General features: G+C 39.5%; 1 protein-coding gene across 1 annotated transcript; it reads left to right on the top strand.

The window, feature by feature from the left end:
- Positions 1-6737: 6737 nt before the first annotated feature.
- LOC110042300 (neuropeptide FF receptor 2-like) lies at positions 6738-7963 on the top strand. The gene has a single exon (XM_089294727.1). It carries the CDS (start codon positions 6738-6740, stop codon positions 7800-7802), a length of 1065 nt encoding a protein of 354 aa, XP_089150853.1. The 3' UTR covers positions 7803-7963.
- The last annotated feature ends 6147 nt before the right edge of the window (positions 7964-14110 follow it).

Below are 14110 nucleotides of genomic sequence, written 5' to 3'. Positions count from 1 at the left end.
TTACCCGTTAAGAAAACATTCGCCAACCACGTAACGAAAAACATTGTATTTACAATGTATAGTATACCGCGGCTATTAGAAACGGGGAAACGGCGCTTATCAAGTTTCGTCTACATCTTTATCCAGCCTAATGTTCAAACGCACTGCAAACTCTTAATTACGTTAAACCCAGACAAAATTTGCACACAGACAGTAAGTTGTAAATCAAGCCGGGGGTTTCTTAATAAAGGGAGCTGGTCCAAATTGCCAAGGCCGTTAGTACATCGTTAAACAAACCAATTTTTTGTTTATTAAGTACAGGCGAAAGACGTAAAAGATTAAGAATAATTGCAACTGCAAGATATTTATTTTTCTCTCATTTTACTTTTCAGCAAGAAAATAGTAAATGACTTTACACAGTGAACCCTGTTTACAATGTTATTTGAAACCGCTTATGTTGGAAAAAAATTATTTTCAAACAAATAACCTAGAACGATGTCTATATTCCTAATTTTTCCAGGTACATCAAGCACTAAGAGATTCATAAAGATACCTCTCTTTCTCTTTCGTACAGTGCAGTCTTGAAACATGGCCCTATACAACTGGACCGATCTGTAATACTTAGCAGCTTGACTGGATCCCAACTTTAGAAATGCTCTGGACGACGCTGCTGGGCAGAGCAAAATTTGCAGCTTTTTCCCGCCTGTACGAGAATACCGTCAATACTCGTCATAACTCGGTGAAAATCAATGTGAATTTTGTTTACTGTAAAATACACATCAGTTCCACCAGCCGTTACTCTAATGCAATACCCGCTGTCAAGAAAGCGTGCTCGCAGACCATTCCTCTACATGTGGATATGTAAGACGCGCGTGTATCGACACGATTCTTAAATTTCGGAATCTCTTTTCGTTTGTATAGCTCATCAATGGTCCAGCAAGCCAACTATTAAAGGTATGCCATGTTAGTTCTTTAATGCAGAGGCACGAGGCTTCTAACTCCTTTTGACAAAGAGATCCGCGCGTACCTGATTTATGCATGGACGTCTTAAAAATGCCAATATTATATGAAATTACATTTGTCGTCCTATCACCAACAATAATACCAATAAATGAAATAAGTCTTGCTTTAATCTATTTTAACGTATCTTTGGGCCGAATTATATTCAGCCAGATAACAGTGAAAATCTAATCGCTATCAAACGATTCCTAATAACAAATCGAAACAAGGTAGCTCTTACAGGTCGACCTGCCTCCTAGGCACATAAAGTGAGCTTGCCTAGCTTTGCTTGTTTTGGCTCCGTACTTCCCAGAATTCCACGTCGGAAGGCTAAACCGCAAATCATTATTTTGACGGTTTCGAGACGGCAAAAACTTAGCCCAGTTGTTTTTAATTTACTCCTGTTTTGAAATTTCCAGTTATTGGTGTTTGACTGGTTCTGAAGATGGATGAAAAATTGAGCTTGACAAATACGATAATAAATAAAAGACAAGCTTTAATAGATAGCTGGTAAAACCAACTTCAGCCGGTGGATCTTTTATCATGTTTATAGTTTTAAATAATTACCACTGACTTTCAAATCAACACGCAGTAAATTTCTTCCACTCGCGGTTCATTTCTACTCAAGAGAATGGCTTATAAAGAATATTAATCTAAACAAATGTCATCCTGTTATTGTCAGATAGATCTTGTGTCTAACGGCGTTTTTGTTTGCGAGATAATAAGATAAATGAGATGAATTTAAGCCACAAGGAAGATTTTTGTAGGAAGATCTCGCAAGAGGCTTAACACGTCTGAACAAAATTATAATACAATTCATCAGTTAACTATCTGCCCTCATCTTGAGTCTAATTGATCTACCGCTGGAACAAGCATCTGAACCACACTTCATAGTGAAAGCCGTGTTCAATCATTGCTTATTTCTCTTGGACTAGGAGGAACATCGACCGAAGCTCAATCCATTGTACAACGCGAAAGCAAAATGAATGAAACTCTGAAACAAGGTACGTTTCTCGTACACGAGAAAGTGTCAAGTAAAACAAAAGTATGAAGTAGAAAAAGGTTAAAAAAAATGAAAAGATACTTGTGAAAAAATAAAATGCTAATATGGAGTTCGTGAAATAAATTTTTTCCTTCACGTGCCGTGTGTATTTTAACGAACGCGCTTTTTGTTCACTACTTCTCAAAGATTGCAGACTGGCAGTCAAAAGCTCTAGTAATTTTAAACTTTTTTAACCAGAGTACGTTTTCTAGCTTTTGAAAGTCTTTAATTCAGGGAATTGTTTTATATTTTTAGCTGCCATGTTATCATCCGCAAGGGAAATGTCAACTTAATCGTTTCCTAATTTTATCTTTTTAATGAAAGAAACGGAAAAATTTTGTCCCGATCTGAATTATTGGATTCCCACAAACCAACCATATAAACAGCTTTACAGCATTTTTTTTTTTTGTTAATTAAACCGATGTTTTTCGTCGAGTTTTCAATTTTAATTAAAAAAACGTTCGTCTTTAAATACGCTCCTGTTGAAAATGACACAGAATTTTCAATTTTAGTTTGAAGAAAAGGTCCTTTTAGTACGTCCCGGCCCTGTTACTTGATGACATTCAGCGAGTTTTGTTTAATATGGCGCAACATGAACTGAAGAAGCTCAAAGTGACTTTCACACATTTCGTGCAGCGTGGCACAAGCGATAACAGTCCCTTGTTGAAGAGTGCCTTCATTACAATCAGCTAGTACCGTACGTAAATTTCACTAGACTATATATTGATTGGAAAAATAAATCTTTGATCCTTGGTCTCGCTATTTTCGGGGGTGGGGATAGGGGCGGGCTCGCTACTTTCGGAAGGGGGCATCATTTTTTGACGTTACTTTTGGGGGGTCGCTACTGCTGATTTCCGTTTCGTAAACAGCCGATGCCATTTTTAACGATCGATGCCATCATTGGTAACCAAGCCTTTCAGAATGGACGATGCCATATCTGCTTTAGTTTAAGCCTGGACACGGTAGAAACTGGTTATAATTTGTTGATAGAGTAAAACGCACTCACCAAATGCTTAATTGTTCATATTCACACTGGTTTGCCTGCGGTTAGCTTTTATTTGATGGTTGGGGCAACCCTATCATTAATATTTAAGAAAGTCTCTTTTTATAATTAAATTTTGCGGAGATTTGGCGGATCAATCTGATAGTGTAGTGGCAGAAGGATGTTAGGAAACAGAGGTTCTGTTCCGGCTTCGTTACTGGGTGGCTACTTACAAATGTTCTTTTTCTTTAATCTAGTAGAGAAAAATTCCTTGACAAAAACATTTCTAAGTGCCGCGAAAATGGCATCGACTGTTTACGAAACGGACAACTGCCTCGCTACTTTCGGGGGTGGGGGGGTCGTTACTTTCCGAAGTTGACGGAATATCTTTTTCAAATTGGAGCCTTGAATGATTCAAAATCGCCTGAAAAACAATTCTTTTCCTATAGAGTTTAAGAGGGAGCTTTCAACATTTTCAGAAGGAAGTACATACTTGATGAATACACTATTTTCTCGGATAACTAATGAGTAAGCTTCGTTAGAAGTAATACCGCGTCGAATCGGCGCGGCGAACTATGGATTTGAACACTGGCTTTGTCTTCTGTCAGCTTTCGTAATATAGATAAGGTTAACGGACAACTGTGACAAACGGTCCAACGATATTGTTCAGGCACTCCAGGTTGTTAACTAACAATTTGACAAAAAGTTTGTCAGACTGAGTAATATCTGAAAGCGTGTTAATTTTGTTATTTTTGTGTCGGAAGGATACGCATGAAGAGTCCTATCCCACTAAACGTTCCCAAAATTGTTAATTTTACATGAATGTCAAAACTTATGACATATACCTTCTATAGAAAACGCCACAGGATATCCAGATCTTATTAGCCTGCCAATGACTCGTCTTTATGCGCTCAAGACTGATGCCAAATTTCATTTTTCACCTGGGGCTTGTTTTGTTGTTTTGGGTCACGAGAGGAGACAGAACTGCAATTGTAAGTATCAAACTCGTAAAAGAATAACTCCTGCAGTTTTGCTGTTTTGTCAACACTCGTTGTATGTACATATGTAAATTTGATCAATAAGGCCGCGTTCAGCCAATGCTATGTTTAACCAGATTAGTAATCGTGCAAAACTCTGGACGTTAACCTTAATTCTCTCTGTGCCTGTCCTGGTCTGCGCTGCTGATTTTGCTAGGATTGTTCCTCGGTCTCCTTCTCCACTTTTATTGTTCATGTTGTCTCCAGTGTCTCTCTTGCCCGTAGACCTTCCTGTGTCCACCCCAGTGCTGTCAAACAACCATTTTCAATCTCTATCTACAGTACATGTCCATATTAGTTCTACGTCCACTGACGACGTAAGCGCTGGAAACAAGACTAGACATGAAATACAGAAAAAAGTGTTCGTGACGACAAAACTACTCACACAAACAGAGCATGCTCCGCCTTTGATTGGCTCCAAACAAAATTAAAACACAATTTACAAGCAAACTATTTGCTCTCATGTTTTTTTCTTTTGGTGCGCAAATCTGTTTGAATTGTTCATTTCATAATATATATCCAGCTTGTCTCTGGACAGGAACATCTATCCACCGCACCTGAATTCTCACACGTTGTGTCTTTGCACGACGGGCGAGTATGAACGCAACGGTATATCCAGGTAAGTACGGATCTGATCAGAACATACAGTTTCAATTTTTCTCCCTCGTTTCCTTATATTCGTTTGGAATGAAATTCTGTGTTGAATATCAGTTGAGAAAACAGTTTAGCTGCCAGCTGATTCTTTTCCTCATTTTATTTTCATAATCAGGAATAAACCAAAGATTTTGCGACAAGGAATATATGCCGGGACTGATGGCTTACCTTTGATTGGCTTGCAACAAATTACAATTTGCACGTTTGCCATCTGCTTTCATCTCCTGCTCTATCTCGTGGCAGGCATCTGTTCAAATTATACAATTCATGAGTAATCTTTCCTCTTGGATCGGAACTTTCTGTCACTCGCAGAATCGCAATTAGGTTTACGGTAAACCAAGGTAAGTAAAATGCAAGATTAAAAGAGTTTTTTCCTTATATATATCTTCCCTCAGTTTACTTGCAACCAAGGTGAAATCACTAGTTTGTTGTGACATTAAATTCTACGTCAGGGTATGCAAAGGAGTTTAAGTCGAACATTCAGGAATTATTTTGTAGCTAAAACTTCATCTCCGCGTTGCAATTCCTCGTCTTACACCGCACAGTAGAGGTCTCTTTCTGTACTTTTCGTGTAAGCCCCTTGATTGGTAATAATCTGCTGGAACACACTGGCTTGTTGACTTTCACAGTACGAAGTTGGCCTGAAAAGATCATCCAGCGCTTCTTTTTCCTGAAACCAATCCCAGGAAGACTGACTGATTTAAATGAGTTTTCTGCATGCCGTAGTTTGTTTGCAACTAGAAGGATGGCATACTTCTAACTGCTATTACTCAAATAGCAGCTAGCTCTCTAAAATAAACACGTACGGAACGTTTTAAGGATTACAACAGTTTATTTTTGAAGCAGTTTCTTTTCTTTACAGATTTCAACAGTAATTTCTGTTTTCACCTGACTATAACTTGATGGATATGCGAGTCTTGTTTCACTCAATTTAAATCGTTTCTATTTAAATAAAATTTGGTGTATTTTGTAGTAATAATGTCTCAGCTACAGGCTATGGTTTGACAACATCATCTGCTAGAGAATTACTTACGTTTCTCATTAAACCTCCTATGTAAACATTACTGTTTTATAATTTACTTAATTTGCAAGCTCGACAGAGTGAAATGAATGGCAGAGAGTTGATCGACACATCCGCACTCATTAAGTGTATTTCAACTTTGTGGCTAAATTTGAGCATGGCGCGAGGCCAGATGATCAGGACATATACTGTATACTCGCGACCAATGTTACCACAAATTGTTTATTAGTTAACTTCTAGAACTTTCCATAAAAAAGACTAAGCCGGAAGTCATTCAGTCAAGACCTTTAAAAGCATTCTGGTTTTACTTACTTAATAAGGAAAAAAAATCGAAGTAACCAAAGAGAAACTGGACTACCTTAGCAAAACAAGACATGAATTCAAAGTTACGCTCACAAGCATTCTCTTGCCAACAACAACTTCGTCCGCCATTTTGACCCGAGAAAACTTCACCTTCCTCCCTACTCAGTAGAAGTTTGTCACAAAATACGTAATTTTCTATCAATTTCGGCAACGATTGACGCGGCGTTTTAAAAAAATGTTTTAAAATCTTACAATATTCTTTGTGGCGTACTCGACAGTTGTGAGCGACTCGTAGGTTTGATTTGCACGAAGCAATCCTCCGTAGGAAAAAAGATGGCGACTGGTAAATTTATCCATAGTTCTTAGCGCACGAAAACCTTAACAACTTTCATAAAAACGTACAGAAGAGCCATAAAATCTTCAAACCTAGCATACACAACGTCCTTAGTACAGGGACAAATATTGTGAAAATTTGGCTTTCTTTGTGCCTTATAGGCTGTGTTAGGTTCGCTAGGTATTGTGGTAAAATGTACAGCCGCCATCTTTTCAGAAATAGGGTGTGGAAAAATCACAGATTTTGGTCTGAAATAGGCTAAGGGTTTCAAGGTTCGGACTGCACACCTCCACCAAGAACCGTTTGGGAAGTACTCCTCTCTGGGTTTAAAAGAAACAAACAGAGGCCCTAATGGTTACTGTTGTTATATGTTATCAGGATCTTCCATGCTTCCTAACATGACGAATAATGCCACACAAGTGCACCATGGGATATTCCAGGTCCCGCGCAACATTCAGGTGGGAGTCACAATCCTTGCCGTCATTATTTTCATCCTGGCAATGATCGGTAATACTCTGGTGATTTACATCGTCTTCACAGTAAACCACATGCGCAGCTCAACAAACACTCTCATCGCCAACATGGCCTTTGCTGATCTTCTCATGACCATAGATATCCCCTACATACTCAAATGGCTCTACGTGATGAACAGTTGGTTTGGCACGTTCATGGGAACTGTTTTATGCAAGTTCCTTCACGCTGTACAGGTGGGATCCCTTGCAGCCTCAGTGTTCAGTTTAGTGGCGATTTCCCTCGATCGCAGTCTTGCCATCCTATTTCCCATGAAAAAAATGATGACTCGAAACGCTGCACGTTTCGCGATCGCCATGACGTGGCTAGGAGCGCTGGCGTTAATGCTTCCACTTATGATAACCACCAAGAATATACAGCTGGAGGGAGGGGATTGTATGATATGCGACGAGTACTGGCCGGAAACCATGTCACAAAGAGTTTACATCACAGTTCTTTTCGTTACTGCTTACGTCATTCCACTAATAATCATCGCCTTAGTGTACTGTCTGGCTGGGTTACGTCTTTGCAGGAGAAAACTCCCAGGACATCAAAATTCGACAACACACAAAAAAGTCCAAGACTTGAGCAGACGCGCGACTACAATGTTGATAACAGTGGCTGTCATTTTTACTCTGTCGTGGCTTCCACTTTTAGCTCTGGAGATGATACGAATTTACAATTCAACCCTTTTCTACAAAATTCCCGTGAAAGTCCGTTTTGTCATCCCGTGGTTTGGTTATTGTAACAGTGCTATTAATCCAGTTCTTTATGTGATATTCTCAGGGAATTATCGCCGCGAGTTTTATCGAATTCTCTGCAGGGTGACAAGTAAGCAAAGCCGTTCCAAGGCGGCTGTTGATGGTGAATGTACTTCGCGTCAAAGACGACATCGTGCCAGTGGAGAAACAAGCAACGTTGAGTGGGACACTCATCTTTAACCAGATTGCGACAAGAGACCTGGGTTGCTAAGAGCAAACAGACAGGCCAGCCGACTAAGCAACCGACCGACCGACCGACCGAAAGACAAGCTCGCAGGCAGGCACGCAGACTGACTGGCTGATTGGCTAGTTTGCTGAATGACTGGCTGACTGACTGACTGACGAACAGACAGACATTCAGACAGACAAATAGACACGCTGGTGTGCGAAAGCAGGAAGGCAGGCTGACTGGCTGGATGGCTGGCTTGCTGAATGACAGGACGACTTACTGACAGACAAGCAGACAGACAAACTGACAGACAGGGCAACAGAGAGACGGGCAAACTGTCAGACAGACAGTCATACAGACAGGTAGACAGAAAGACACTTACAGAAACATGACTCACCTGCCAACTGACTGACTTACTGACCGACAGATATCGTTGTTCGTTAGATTAAGAAAGTAGCCGTAATAAGGAGATGGTGTTAAAGCATATTCTAACGCTTGTCACTAAATTAGTGTACTGGAGACAGTTATGATTAGAGATTTCCTGAGCAATTAAAAACACTGCTCTCGTCTTAATCTTAGTTACTTCGAAAGGAATTTTACTATGTTGAGCTCTTTGACAAGTTTTAGGATTTGTAAAATGTCAAATTGAAGTTCAGTAAAATCTCGTTCATGTATTGAACTAAACACTTCCAAGGAGTTTCGGAGTCTCTCCGCCGCTGCCTAGAACAACAAGGCATTTGCTTGTCTGTCACACTTAGTGCGACCAAAGGACACCGTCAACCCGGTTAAACAAGATGGTGTTGTCTACAGGATTCCCTGTGAGTGCGGCAAAGTCTACATCGGGGAAACAGGGAGATCTATGCAGGAGAGGATCAAAGAACACGACAGAGATATACGACTCGCCCGTACCCAGACCTCCGCCGTTTCTGAACACACCCACGAGACCGGCCACTATCCTATCTGGAATGAGGTCAAGTTTATTGATCGAGATCCTCACTGGTACACACGTAGGGTCAAAGAAGCTATTCACATAAGACTTCACCCTAACAACATCAACAGGGATAGTGGAATTGAAATTCCTGAAGCATGGATACCCACGATCAAGAAACACAACAACAGGAGAACGGTACAACAGCGGACCACTGAGGGAACAGCTACTCGCCGGAACAATGGAACAATAGGAGGATCGAAATGCATCAATCACAGCCGACCTTTGTGATATAAATGATACCGTGCAATCAGTCGACCTTATCGCCTGAAGAAGACTAGCAGTAAGCAGTCAAAACGTCGCGATCTACATCTCAAGTGACCACATCGTGAGACAAACGATAATACACTTTATTATTAAACACTTCGCTTATGTACTTTTCCTTTTTTCTTGTATCATATTCAGTCGAAGTACGATGGTGACTTCAAACTCAAACAAGTAGCATTGGATAGCACTATACTTATGGAATCCTTAAGATTCAGATTTCGATGAGATAAAGATTGAAATCAATGAGGCTCAAGGCGATATTGCCTGCTGTGTTAAGTTGAAAGACTTGAGTCATAGGGCATTTTATTTCTTATTTGGAAAACAATGTGAAAAGACTCACCGAATCTATGTTTAGTTCAACTTATTATCCAATTACACTCTGTAGATTATAATTTGTACACTGTTGATTCTCTTTAAATTCGAGGACTGCGCGCGTGGGAGCGACTAGTGAGTGACGTACGATGAATCAGTTAGCTCGTGACAAACATTACTTGAAGTTCTCAGGGTGGCTCGTAACGGTTTCTAACACTTAGATTGTGATGGGTCGTTACAACTACTCTTTATCGCTTGATGCTTTATCATGGTGTCAAAAAAAACATGTTATCATTTTCGTGACGCAATAGGTTACCATAGGAACAGTATGACCTCCTAAAAACACCCTTAATCACAGCTTTGGGGGCTTATAATTCAAAAACGGCACAGTGCTAAAGATTACCCTAAATAATCGGTTGGTGGTAAGGATTACCCTTATTGACCGGCTAGTGGTGAAAATACCTTTATTGATTGGTTGAAGGTAAGGATCATTTACCCTTCTGATCAGCTGATAGTGATGATTAAACTTATTGATGTGTCGATGGTAAACATTACGTTTATTGAATTGATGGCGGCAAAGAATGCCCCAACTGATTTGTTTGGTGGTAAATATTACCTTATTGATCAGTTGGTTGTAAAAAAAAGTGACGCCTTGGAGCCGAATGGCTCATAGCTGCCGGAGCTTATCCCGGTTTCTATAGCATGAAGCGGCTAGGAGTATTTCTATTTCCCCTGGACGGGATGCTAGTCCATCGCAGGTCACTCCCCCGCAATTTCTTAGGTTTCCCCAGCAATTCGCTGGTACCCATTTATGTTCCTGATTGGAGAGAGGCACTGTGAGAGTTAAGTGCCTTGCCCAAGAACACAACACAGTGTCCCTGGCCAGGGCTCGACCGCTCGCTCCGGGAACGAACGCACTAACCATGAGGCCATCGCGTCTCCCGTTATTGATCAGTTGGTGCTAAAGTTGCCCTCATTGATCGGTTGGTTGTGAAGATTACCCTTATTGATCATTTTGTGGTAAAGATTACCTTTATTGATCATTTTGTGGTGAAGATTACCTTTATTGCTCAGTTGTGGTAAAGATTACCCTTACTGATTGGCTGGTGGTAAAGATTACCTTTGTTGATCACTGAGTTGGTGGTAAAGATTACGCTTACCTGCGTTACTGATGCAATGCTTTTCCAACTGAGCTATCAAAGCCACGTAACAACGGTTGTGTGTGGTTTGGCCCTTTATGTTCAGTGGACATAACACTCGGCTCAAGTTACCCTTATTGATCAGCAAATGGTAAAAAATATTTTGATTAGTTGCAATTGGTGGTAGAGATTACCCAGATAATTCAGTTGGTGCCAAAGATTACACTTATTGATTGGTTGGTTTTAAACATAACCCTTATAAGATATGTTGGTGGTAAAGATTACCTTTCTTGATTGATTAATGATCGGTTCACGGTAGAGGTTACCCTTATTGATCGGGTGGTGGTAAATTTATATAGATTACCCTTATTAATCGGTTGGTGGTAAAGTTACTTGTATTGATTGGTTGGTGGTAGCTTACCTTTTTCGATTGGGTGGTGGTAAAGTTACCTTTATTGATCGGTTGGAGGAAAAGATTACCCTTATTGATCGGTTCATGGTTAAGTTACCCTTATTGATTGGTTGGTGGTAAAGTACCTTTTTTGATCGGGTGGTGACAAATTTACCGTAATAATTAATTATTGATCAGTTGGAGGTAAAGATTACCCTTATTGATCTGTTGGTGGCAAAGTTACCCTTATTGATTGGTGGTAAAGGTTACCTTTATTTATCTGTTGGTGGTAAAGATTACCTTTCTTAATCGGTCGGTAGTAAAGATTACCTTTATCGATCGGTTGGTGGCAAAGATTACCTTTATTGATAGGGTGGTAGTAAAGGTTACCCTTATTGACTGGTTGGTGGTAGAGTTACCCATATTGATTGGTTGGTGGTAGAGTACATTTTTTGATCGGGTGGTGTTAAAGCTACCTTTATTCATCGGTTGGAGGTAAAGATTACCCTTACTGATCGGTTGGTGGCATGGTTAAGTTACCCTTATTGATTGGTTGGTGGTAGATTACCCTAATTGATCATTTGATGAAAAGATTAGCTTTATTGATCAGTTGGTGGTAAGGTTACCCTTACTGATTTGCTGGTGGTAGAGTACCTTTATTGATCGGTTGGTGGTAAAGATTACCATTATTGATCGGTTGGTGATAAAGATAACCTTAATTGATCAGTTGGTGGTAAGGTTACCCTTATTGATTGGTTGGTGGTAGAGTACCTTTACTGACCGGGTGGTGGTAAAGCTACCTTTGTTGATCGGTTGGAGGTAAAGATTACCCTTATTGATCAATTGGTGACGTGGTTACTTTACCCTTATTCATTGGTTGGTGGTAGAGTACCTTTTTGGATTGGGTGGTGGTGAATTTTCCTTTATTGATCGGTTGGTGGTAAAGAGTACCTTTATCGATTGGTTGGTGGCAAAATTACCCTTATTGATTGCTTGATGGCAGAGTATCTTTTTTGATCGGGTGGTGGTAAAGCTACCTTTATTGACTGGTCGCAGGTAAAGATTACCCTATTTGATCGGTTGGTTGACGCGTTTAGGTTACCTTTATTGATTGGTTGGTGGTAGAGAACCTTTTTCGATTAAATGGTGGTAAATTTACCTCTACTGATTGGTTGGAAATAAATATTACCCTTATAGATCAGTTGGTAATAAAGTTACCCCTACTGGTAGTTTGGTGGTAGATTACCTTTATTGATCGGTTGGTGGTAAAGATTACCATTATTGATCGGTTGGTGGTACAGCTACCCTTATTGATCCGGTGGTGGAGATGATTACGTTTATTGATCGGTTGGTGTTACAGAAAACCCTTATTGATCAGTTGGTGGTAAATATTACATTTATTCATCGGTTGGTGGCAAAGTTACGCGTATTGATCAGTTGGTGCTAAAAATAACCCTTAATGGTTGGTGTTAAAGAATACCCTTATTGATCAGTTGATGGTAAAAATTACCTTTATTGATAGGTTCGTGGTAAAGTTACCTTTATTTATCAGTCGGTGGTAAAGATTACCTGTGTTGATGATAAAGTTACCCTTATTGATTAGTTGGTGGTAAAGATTACCTTTATTGATCGGTTGATGATAAAGTTACCCTTATTGATCGGTAGGTGTTAAAGATTACGTTTATTGATCAGTTGATTGTAAATATTACCCTTATTGATCGGTTGGTGTTGAAGATTTACCTCTATTGATCGCTTGGTGGTAGTTACCCTTACTGGTGGTAAAGATTACCTTTATTGATCGGTTGGTGGTAAAGATTACCATTATTGATCGGTTGGTGGTACAGCTACCCTTATTGATCCGGTGGTGACAAAGATTACCCTTATTGATCAGTTGGTGGTAAAGTTACCGTTATTGATCGATTGGTTGTGAAGACTACTTTTATTGATCGGTTGGTGGTAAAGATTACACTCAATCAACTGTTTGTGGTAAATACTTGTATTACCCTCATTGATTTGATGGTGTTAAAGATTACATGATGTTAAAGATTACATGTATGTTAAAGATTACATGTATCCTTGGGTGGTGGTGAAGGTAAACCTTATTGATCGCTTGGTGGTAGTTACCCTTACTGGTGGTAAAGATTACCTTTATTGATCGGTTGGTGGTAAAGTTATCCTTATTGATCAGTTGGTGGTAGAGTAGCTTTTTTGATCAGGTTGGTGGTAAAGATTACACTCAATCAACTGTTTGTGGTAAATACTTGTATTACCCTCATTGATTTGCTGGTGTTAAAGATTACATGATGTTAAAGATTACATGTATGTTAAAGATTACATGTATCCTTGGGTGGTGGTAAAGGTTAACCTTAATGATTGGTTGGTGGTAAACATTTCCCCTCGACTTGTTGGTGGTCTAGATTATCATTATTGATATATGACTTGTAAGTTTGCCATAAATGTACCGATGTTGATCGAGTGGTGGTAAAGATTACCAAAATATATTTGTTGGCAATAAATTATTAATATTATCATTGTCGGCATTACCCATGTTGATTGGTTGGTCGTAAGAGCTATCCCTACCAATTGGTTAACAGTAAAGGTTACTGCTATTGATTGGTTGATGGTAAAGAATACTCTTATTAATTTGTCAGTGGTAAAGATTACCCTTATTGATATGTTACCGGCTGTAACATTATCCACGTTGGTGGAAAAGACTACTCTTCCTCCATCTGTTTGTTGAAAAGGTTGCTCTTTGATCGAGATTACCCTCATTGATCTGTTACCAGTATTAATTTGTTGTCGGTAAGGATTTCCCATAAAATTATTGATACTTTGGCAATGATAGATTACCCATATTTACATTTAGGTATATATCAAAAAATACCTTTCTATGTTTTGTTGGCAGTAAACATTTCTGTGCTATATATATTTTGCATACTGATTATTAAAGGAAGATAGATTACCCATACATGTAAATATATTTTGGTGTGAAAAATTGTTACTCTTCCTGATTTGTGCTAGGTAAGGATTATATTACCCTTATTGATTTGTTGCCATTTATGGCCTCTGCCTCATGTTCCAACGTTGGGACAAAAAGGATGAGCGAGTGAGTGTGATTTGTTGGTGAGAAAACGTATTTTTACATGTACTTTAAATTGCAGTGTTCTCTCATTTCTGTGTTAGCCACCACACCCAGTTTCCTTAGCGACACGAACACAGCAG

This window comes from Orbicella faveolata, unplaced genomic scaffold, assembly GCF_042242905.1.
Source record: "Orbicella faveolata isolate gen_17 unplaced genomic scaffold, um_ofav_v1 contig_25, whole genome shotgun sequence".
In the NCBI taxonomy this organism is placed as follows: domain Eukaryota; kingdom Metazoa; phylum Cnidaria; class Anthozoa; order Scleractinia; family Merulinidae; genus Orbicella; species Orbicella faveolata.
The sequence above is the reverse complement of the archived record's forward strand: the minus strand, read 5'-3'. Positions and strand labels throughout refer to the sequence as shown.

Bases quoted from the DNA above. Each gene is read 5' to 3' on its own strand.
- LOC110042300 (XM_089294727.1), top strand. From the start codon at position 6,738: ATGCTTCCTAACATGACGAATAATGCCACACAAGTGCACCATGGGATA.